At 32.0% G+C, this 9,367-nt stretch overlaps 1 protein-coding gene across 3 annotated transcripts; it reads left to right on the forward strand.

Moving 5' to 3' along the window:
* The first annotated feature begins 1,352 nt into the window (after window positions 1–1,352).
* Window positions 1,353–9,056, forward strand: LOC107803073 (transcription repressor KAN1-like). 3 transcript variants are annotated; one of them, XM_075224669.1, is made up of 7 exons: window positions 1,356–2,361; window positions 2,578–2,748; window positions 3,148–3,224; window positions 3,808–3,853; window positions 4,639–4,813; window positions 7,602–7,698; window positions 8,322–9,056. In XM_075224669.1, the coding sequence occupies exons 1-7, from the start codon at window positions 1,923–1,925 to the stop codon at window positions 8,382–8,384; spliced, it is 1,068 nt and encodes a 355-aa protein (XP_075080770.1). In that variant the 5' UTR covers window positions 1,356–1,922; the 3' UTR covers window positions 8,385–9,056. The 3 variants fall into 3 exon arrangements, with proteins under 3 accessions (XP_075080769.1, XP_075080770.1, XP_075080768.1); XM_075224667.1 differs by having other exon boundaries at window positions 1,358–2,748; XM_075224668.1 differs by lacking the exon at window positions 8,322–9,056 and having other exon boundaries at window positions 1,353–2,748; window positions 7,335–7,698.
* Window positions 9,057–9,367: the final 311 nt, after the last annotated feature.

A 9,367-nucleotide genomic window follows, 5' to 3' on the forward strand; every position in this document is an offset into this window, starting at 1 on the left:
TTTTGTGTGGCTCTCTCTCTCTCTCTCTCTCAAGTCAATGCCTCTCTTGTACTTTTATGATAATACATATGTATTCGTGTACGTATATTATAAGTATTTAACTTTATATATATATATTGATAGTATAATTATTCTTTATATTTTTATTGTAATTTGATGTGGTAGGATAGTTATCATCTTTACCGAATTATCTGTTGATGCTTATTATATAGATTATCTGTAATTATTAGCGACTTGATCTACCTTATAATCAGCGTATAAATAAGTACATATGTGATCACAACCCCACCACCCCCACCCCCACCCACACCTAGTTTCAAGAATCCAGTGTTGGGGTTGGGGTGTGTTAAAGAATACTACAAAAATCTACGTAGAAGCTGTAGATGAAATTATCTTGAATACGTTTCTGTCCATGTTGGTATCGATTGGTATTTCTAATTAATTTAGAAAAGTGATATTAAATATATATATATATATAGAAAAAAGGAGAAAAAGATACTAATAAGAAACAGAGAAATCTGAGAGAGAGAATGAAAACAGAAAAGACAAGAAGTAGAAGCGGAGAGAGTGGGGGAAAAAGAATCACAGAGTAGAGTTATCTGCGGGAAAGAAAATTGATCAAAAAGTGACTATTTATCTTTTTTGGGTTCAAAAAAACAATTAAGCTTTATATTAATTAAATAAATTTTACATTATTTCCTTAAAAATCAACTATATGCAAATGTTTACAGTATCATATTTCTTTCTAGATTTAAGTTTTGTAGGTAAAAGAAATTTTACACTGTATTTAAGAAAGTAGTTCGGTGCACGAAGCATCCCGCATTCACGTAGGGTTTCGGGAAAGGGCGCACCCTAAGAGAAGTGATGCAGAGAGTCTACCCTGATACAATCATCTGTTTCTGCTTTTACGGCTCGAACTCGTGATCTATAAATCACACAGAGACAAAGTTTACACTGCGTTTAACTGCATATAACAAGCTATCCCTCTATTTTGCAAGTTTTTAACACGAAATATTAACTATTGTTGTATGTCAATTTTATGTGATGGTAAAAAAATTGTACAAGTTAATTACATGTAATTGACTATGGTAAACTTCATTCATAATCTGATGAAGAAGATAATTAATTAGCAACCTATGCTAATCTTTTATTAGATAATAAGGTCTTTATAATACTCTATCAGTTTATATTGTTTACACTCATTTTTTTTTCTTTTTTTTTCTCTTTATATAATCCTATATTTAAAAAAAAAAAATTAAATAAGTGTCTTGTTTCTTTTGTTTGTATTTCTGAAATTTATGTACTTTTGTTTTTTCTTTTGATGCTTTGCTTGTTTTGACTAGAGAGAGACAGAGAGAGAAGAAAATAGCCTCTCCTTGTTCTAGTGTCATTTTCCAAGATATACTCTCGAGGAATTAACACCACTCCCAAATCCAAAATCCCCCCTTCTTCTCTATCTTTCCATTCCTTTGCCTTTTCTTTCTTTTCATTTTTCTTTAATTTCTTCACATCACTTCATATCTTCTTCTTCTTCTTGTTCTCTCCTTCTGCATATATGTTTACTATTAAAAGAAGATAAAAGAGTTTCTTTTGAGTTCCTCTATTAGCTTTACATAAAGAATAAACTCTCTTTTCTCACTTTTCTTTCTAAATCTATTAGCAAAATCAAACTTGAAGTTTGTCCATCTTTTCCTTTTTCCCTTTTTCTACATCTCTTTGTGTGTGTCTTGTTTGTGTTTTTGTGCAACTTTTACTCTATTCTCCAGGGCATATTATCATAAATTTTGGGTTTTTGGAGCTAACAGAAAAAGGAAAAGCTAAAGTCCTCCTAAAGCAAAAAAAGCCACTATTAGAAAATTAAAGAAACATTCTTGAATTCTTGTTTTTTGTTAGATTTTCTTTAGTAGTTATAATCCATAAAGATGCCCTTAGAAGGGGTTTTCATTGAACCTCAATCAACTAATTCAAAGCCAATCCCTGATCTTTCTCTCAACATTAGCCCTCCAAATAGTTCCTCTTCTCCATCTTGTAACAACATCAATGAATTGCTAGCAACTTCTAGTTTCGATCTCTCGAATCGTTGTGCTAATGAAGTGGGTGAAAATCATAGGAGATTAAAGTTTAGTAAGGCAGGAAATTGCCTTACTGAGCTCTCGTTAGCTCACCCAACCACCACTACCACCACCACCACCACCGGCGCCGTCAATGACGAAACAAGAAGGGGTTTTTTAGACTTACCAAGAAACCCTTATTACAACAACCACCATAGTCAAAATTATAACCATATGGTGCAACCAATGAATCAAATAAATCATGGGGTTTCTTCTTTAGATGTCTCGGACGGTTTAAGACCTATCAAAGGTATTCCAGTGTATAATCACAACCGTTCATTTCCTTTCTTGGCTAATTTAGACAAAGAGAAAGATCCAAAGATGTGTTTTTACCCAATGGCTTCATCATCTTCACCACTTTTTTCTCCTACATCTTCATCTCCTTATATTAATACTAGGTTTAATGGGATATCATCTTCTTATCAAGTGCCACATCATCACTTACATCATAGTCAATATGGTGTAGGATTAGGGCATTCTTCTCATGAAACTGCAACTTCTCATCATAGTTTGATGAGATCAAGATTTCTACCAAAACTTCCAGCTAAAAGAAGTATGAGAGCACCTAGAATGAGATGGACTAGTACTCTTCATGCCCGGTTTGTTCATGCTGTGGAGCTTCTTGGTGGCCATGAAAGTATGATTTCTTTGCTTATTTTATATTATCAGAGACGGATCCAGAATTTATTCTGGTTGGTTTCAAACCTTTGATATTCTTAGCTTGAACACATTGTACATCAGTTCAAAATTACTATCGATGTTTCGTTCTAAAATATTGATTTTTGTGATTGTCACGGATTCTATTGTCTATTTTCGTATTCCTGACGTGAGGGTATCTTGAAAAGAACCTCTCTATCCCTTTGTGGTAGGGGTAAGGTCTGCGTACACGTATGAAATTTTTCGTTCTAAAACATTAAGTAGTTCAGTTGAACCTGCTGCATCTGTCCTCTGTATGTTATAATTTCATATTTTTGAGGTGGGAAATGATGTAAAAGGTCTAATCTTCTATTTTTGTTTTTGTGTTCTTGATTTTTAGGGGCAACACCAAAGTCAGTATTGGAGCTAATGGATGTGAAAGATCTTACTCTAGCTCATGTCAAAAGCCATTTACAGGTACTTAGAAAAAAATTTAGAATATTAAATAGAACAAGGAGAATCTGTTTTGTTTTTAAATACTTTTTTTTTTCTTCTTCTCTTTTTCTCTCTGTCAAAGGTCCCTAGCTCAGGATGAATTCCTCCGGCACATTAGCCGATAAAAATACAGTGAATGACTGAGTGAATGAATTAAAGAAACAAGTCTGATCTTTCTGATAGTATCAGAGAGAAAGAAGAAAAACAAAGAGAGAAAAATATACTTAGGTAAATATACTAGTCCTACTATGGTAAGAATAATAGGGTTGGGGGTGGGTGGGTACTGGGGTTCTGTTACAGACAAAAGTAAGTCATCATTATTCAATAATTCACCTCGTGATTAGTGAATCAATTCCAAGAAAGAAGCATTTGACTCTGAAAATATTTCCCTCCCTAGAAACTCTACCACTTTATTTTTTGTGTTTTGTTTTGTTTTTCTCTTTGTTTCAACGTCATTTCACGAGAGGTAAGTGTAATGTGTAGTAGTAGTACTTATTTTTTTTGAATTTCTTGAAATATTGTTTGTTGTCTTAACATTTGAAAAAAAATTCCTTTCCCAATGCAGATGTATCGCACTGTTAAAACCACTGACAAACCTGCAGCTTCCTCTGGTAAGTTGTCTTGCTTTAAGTCTTCTGCTTACTTACTTTCTTCCTTTTTATTTTCTTCCTAATAATCAGTGTTATTAAACACATTTTACAGCATAAAATGGCATTAACAAATTGGTAATTTTTTCTATTTCGAGTACATGCATTATACACTAGCATTTAACAATTTTTATACGACGATAGGCGTAAAGTCTTGACTAATGTTACACAAAGACGGATCCACCATTTAACGCGATGGGCACACTTTTCTGCTCAACCAATGCATGTTCCTAAAAACTTTTAGTGTTTCTGGTGCTAAATGATTTTAATCAACAATTTTTTCGGTATAAAGATATACATATATATGATTTTTGTCAAAATTAACGGGGTCCGATAACCACTCAATATTACACATAGATTCGCCTCTGATGATCTCCCTATACTGACCATAGTTATACATATTTTTTCTGTTGTACCAAAATAGATAGCTAATTGAAATGACTATGTATAGCATATGAGCTCGTTCCATGGGAGTTAATGTGTTCTTTGTCAAGAAATGAAATGAGACGCAGGAAAGTAACATGTTTCATTAATGTAAATAATTTTTACACGTGTACTTTAACCTACTATAGTAGGTAACCTACATTTATTTTTTTGTTTGTTACTAATCATACATTTTAAAAACAATTACTTATAGTTATCTAATATGATAGTATTTAATTTTTTTTTAAAACTCTGAGCGCATAAAAGTTAAACTATATATATAAGTTTTTTATTTTTGATATTTTTTATTTGTTATTATCTTTTAGGGCAATCAGATGGGTCAGGAGAAGATGATCTCACAACAATAGGAAGCACCGGCACCGGTGACCGGACTGGTTTATGCCGGTTTACGGATCAGAGAGGAGCATCCGATGGATCAGTACAACCCGAATCCGATTACCCTTCTACTGCAAATCCTACTCTTTGGAGTAATTCCTCAAGGTATAGGCCTCATATATAACACTACTTAAAACTTTAGTGAACGTCCTATATATGTTATTTAAATGGGGCTTAACGTTTGACGCGTTTAACTTTTATATACTGACACTTCAAGAAAACTTTTAAACTTTTAAAATACTTAAAAGATTATTATAGGTAATAGTTTATAGAAAAATTAGATAAGTAACCTGTAATTAACTGCAACCAGTAGTGGAGCTATATGTAATAGCGTGGGTTCAATTGAATCCCATTAGTTGTACTTGGATTATGCTAATATATATATATATATATATATATATATATATATATATATATATATATATATATATTATTGGATCGGGTTGGAGAAGCTTTTAATCTAATGGTAAAGGTAGTTCAATAGTTGCTTCGGGGAATAGAGTGTGATCAGAGACAAATCCCATAATTTGGGGGTTCCGGGTGCCAAGCAGAAGGAAAAGATGGACCTTTGCCACTGGCACCTTGGCGACTTTTGTTCTGGTACTTTAAATATATATACTATTTCTTATGCATATTTACATATATACATAGAGTTTTCGCTGAAACTTACGGGTGGCGTACCACCCCGAATCATATACATAGATCCTCCCTTGAGTGTGACAGTTTCTATATTTTTTTTTTGTATATCCTCGATATATTTTCTGAATCTGTTACTACCTGAAACAACCTGTAAAAATACTTAGATATATAAGTGCAGATTTGTTTTTACAATGTTAGTGTATTTGAATTAGAAGTGACGCATTGAAACAACGGTAAATTAAAGTTGTCTCCGTGTGACCTATAAGTCACGAGTTCGAATCATGAAAACAGCCAATAATGCTTACATTAGAGTAGACTGTTTGCGTCATATGCGATCCTTCTCGAACCATGCGTGAATGCAGGATACTTTATGCACCTGTCGCCCTTTTTTAGTATATTTGAATTATAAAAACTATGGTTCACAAGTAGTGTAGTGTAGGACTTTTGAAGTAATGATGGAGTAATGAGTTGCATACTTTTTCTTTTGCATGGAGTTACCCTGAATCTTAGAAATGCACAACCCACGTCCACCATTTTCTGAAGAATAAAAGAGCTCTTGTGGCAGCTTTTGCTTTTCTTTTCTTTCATTTTTCCACTTTGAACTTTCAACTCCTTTATTCCCATTTTAATTACATCTTGTCGTACTATTTTCTACCCTCTATTTTTAATTGTTTTTCATGCATTCTTTTCTTTCTTTCTTTTTTCTTAAATTAAAAAGGCAAAAAAGAGCTAATAGTATTAGTAAAAGTTGTGATAGAATGAATATGATCCAATTCACCTTGGCCGGAAATTTCGATTTCGAACACCCAATGAAAAACATCTTAGTATGAAGCACTTTCCCATTTGATAGGATTTAACAAAGGTGAATTTTAATAAGTCGAGGTCTCAACGCAAATACGAAAGTTGGCGAAAAAAAGAGAAAGAGAACCGTACTCATAGGGTAATTAATTAGGATTATGATAAGAAAGCAAAAAGTTTACTGCTATACTTTTGCTTTTCTTTTCTTTTCTTTTATTCTTTTACTTTGGTTGTTTTCTTGAATTATTTTATTAAGGATGTAATAAACTTTTCTTTTGTTTCTTTTTTGTTTGCTTTGTTGTTATTCTCTTCACGAGGAGATTTTAGCAAATAAATCCAAAAAAAGACCAGTATCTTGACTTAAGTGCTCTGCTTTTCTCAAAGTAATATTTATTTAAAGTATCCTTGTCTTGTTTGGTCGTGTGTTTGTCTTTTTTGATTGTTTATTTTTTCGTCTACTCAAAGTAGAAAATATGAAAAAAGATCTTGTTATGATCCAGTTACTATGTACGTAATAGGATGTGCCTGCTTCTATAATTTGTCTTTTCCTTAATTAAATTCTTCGTTCCTATTTTCTAAATATTTAATCAACTCCAAGATATATGATAAAATCTCCACAAAATAAATATAGAATTTAAAATCTGCAGGTCATCAGCAGATGATTTGTTGTACTTTTTTTACTCTAGTAGTTGTAAGAAGGGACTTTTATTTGTCATATTGTACTTTGAGAAGTTTTACTTTGACCGTTCCACAATTATTTTATAAAAAAAAAAAAAAAACAGTTGAATTAAATGACAAGTACTGTAATTCAAATGTTGTGCACATTGTAGGATTAAAAGAAACATAAATTTAAAATATTTACAGGCTAATATATAAAGTATTTTAATAGTTATGTTTTGCTATAGCTCCTTAATTAATAGGAATTAGTGACATAAGTACTACTTCCTCAGTCTCAATTAGTTTCATTATTAAGGGTCAATTGAGCTAATTTTATGATTTGCGTAATATAGAGATTAATTCAATTAGTGTCTTATATTGGCTTGAAGAAATGATCAGTTGTTTTCACTTTATATGTTTTTTTGGATACTTTTCACCTCATGCGCTAAAATTTGGAGTCGAGATAGACCAAAGGTCCATCTCTTAACACGTCAGAGCTTACTTATCGTTGTTATTGTGTTTTTCATTGTAGGCTCATGTTATGTTATTCACACTCCAGTTGTCCAAGTATGGACGTTCAGAGGAAGAAAGATGTTAGATTTTGTTTTTTAACCAAACAACAATTTTTTTAACACAAAGAATTAGAATTTTTCTATTGATTCTTCAAAGATCCATTATAACTTCAGTATACATTTATTGCTTTTCACATTTTAATTTATAAGGATAGTCAAAATGTGATGAGTTAATTCAGTACAAGATAGACTGAAAAAACATACGTCTTTTACTTGGAATTTTACAGCAGTAGAGAAGGATGGTTGCAAGCAAACTTGAATGATGCAAATGGCCTTAGATCGCCTTGCTTTCCATCTCAACAAAGATCAGGTCACCAAATAGAGGTATTTCTCATACTTTTATTCTAATTTCATAATCTTATATGTACAAGAATTCAAACACTAATAGACGAATCTAAAATTTAAAGTTTATAGATTTCTGCAGCAACTTCGAGTTAGTGTACAATAATATATATATATGGATTCTCACGGTCATATAGTTATTGAATATTTAGAATTATTTTTAATACATTTATAGAATTTGGGAAATACTTTTGAATTCACGTAAACCCATAGCTAACACTATACGTTCACCCCTCAAAACACTTTAGAGCAACTAATCTTTTGAGAAAGTGATCAGGAGTGGCAAATTAATTTTTATAACTTTCTTAAATCCTTTAATTTTCAAGCTTCTCACAATATATTTAATATTTTTTTTGTCAGCTTCAGATTAACTGTAAATAATTTTTACACTGTCAGTGTACAAAAATTAAGTTTCTTTTGCTTGTAACTGGCACATGTCATGTCACCCATCTTAACCTATGATACAATTAGTATATATCTTCAGGAAAGACTAAAGTCTGCGATAGACAAATGGTCATTTAATTTCTATTATATTGTCTTTTTCTAATTACCATATTGAAAACACTATGATTAAATGAACTAAATGTATCAATTTGGATAATCAGAAAAATCCAAGCTTGGAGTTCACATTAGGAAGACCAGATTGGGTTGAAAAGGAGCATGACTGAAGATGAACACGTTCGAATTAAAGCATGGGCATCTGCTATTAAAAGGGAGCAGTAAATCGTCGATCGGATTAATCATCACTTCAATTTGATCTTGACTTAGCTGATTATTCTTCTGACTCTTTTCCTTTTCTGTAATTTTGGAATGGAAGAGAAGGCTTGAGCATGAAAATATTAAGAGCTACATAAAAGAAAGCAAAAGAAAAAAAGAAAAAAAAAGAGATGAGATGTATTCCCTAAGGTAATATAGCTAATTAAACATCTATGCAGATGACCTATGGAGTTGGACATTTTTTTTTTTTTTTTTTTTTTTTTTTAAGTTTCCCGTCCATATTTTAACCTACCCCGCCTTTTTTTCCATGTCGGAGATGGCCTTATGAGTAGCAGCCTCCCACAGAGATGGCTTTGTGGTCAACTTCTATTCTGCTTGTTGGAAAGTTCTTTCGGATCTCTTTCCGGGTCAACCCACTTATCAATATCCGATAGTGGTTGACCTCTATGGTATTTATACCTCTTTTATTTGTTTTTTTTTGGTTTTGTTAATCTTTGTTTTTTTATTTCTTGGGTTGGTTGATTTCTAGCCATTGGCTATGAGTCTCTAATGTAAAAGTTCGATTAATTAACTACAACATGGACATATTTGAAAAAATAGAAAGAGTTGAAATTCAACTGGAAGTTTCTGTGATCTCTTCCCCTAATCTCCTTCCTCTTCAACTCCTCCCAAACAAACCCTAAAAATCCTACTTTTTTCAATATATGTATGCATATTTTTTAATTACAAAACCCTGCCAAAATGCATATTAGAAGTAAAGAGTGAAAATAAGAAAGAATAATAGTTTGATCGATATTCTCATGCATGAGATACATTAATGTTGCAATCAGTAATTCTAATACAATGAAACTAACAAACTAAGAAATGGAAGATACTTATAATTGTGAGTTTACTTAGTCTAATGAGATTAAAATCTCGCTTAATCTCAGACTGC

This window comes from Nicotiana tabacum, chromosome 11 (assembly GCF_000715075.1).
Source record: "Nicotiana tabacum cultivar K326 chromosome 11, ASM71507v2, whole genome shotgun sequence".
NCBI classification, from domain to species: Eukaryota; Viridiplantae; Streptophyta; class Magnoliopsida; order Solanales; family Solanaceae; genus Nicotiana; species Nicotiana tabacum.

Excerpts from the sequence above, each read along its gene's own strand:
- LOC107803073 (XM_075224667.1), top strand. The coding sequence starts at position 1,923 with ATGCCCTTAGAAGGGGTTTTCATTGAACCTCAATCAACTAATTCAAAG. Across the intron at positions 3,225-3,807 it reads ATGTCAAAAGCCATTTACAG|ATGTATCGCACTGTTAAAAC; the intron begins GTACTTAGAAAA and ends TTCCCAATGCAG. Across the intron at positions 7,699-8,321 it reads GATCAGGTCACCAAATAGAG|AAAAATCCAAGCTTGGAGTT; the intron begins GTATTTCTCATA and ends TTGGATAATCAG.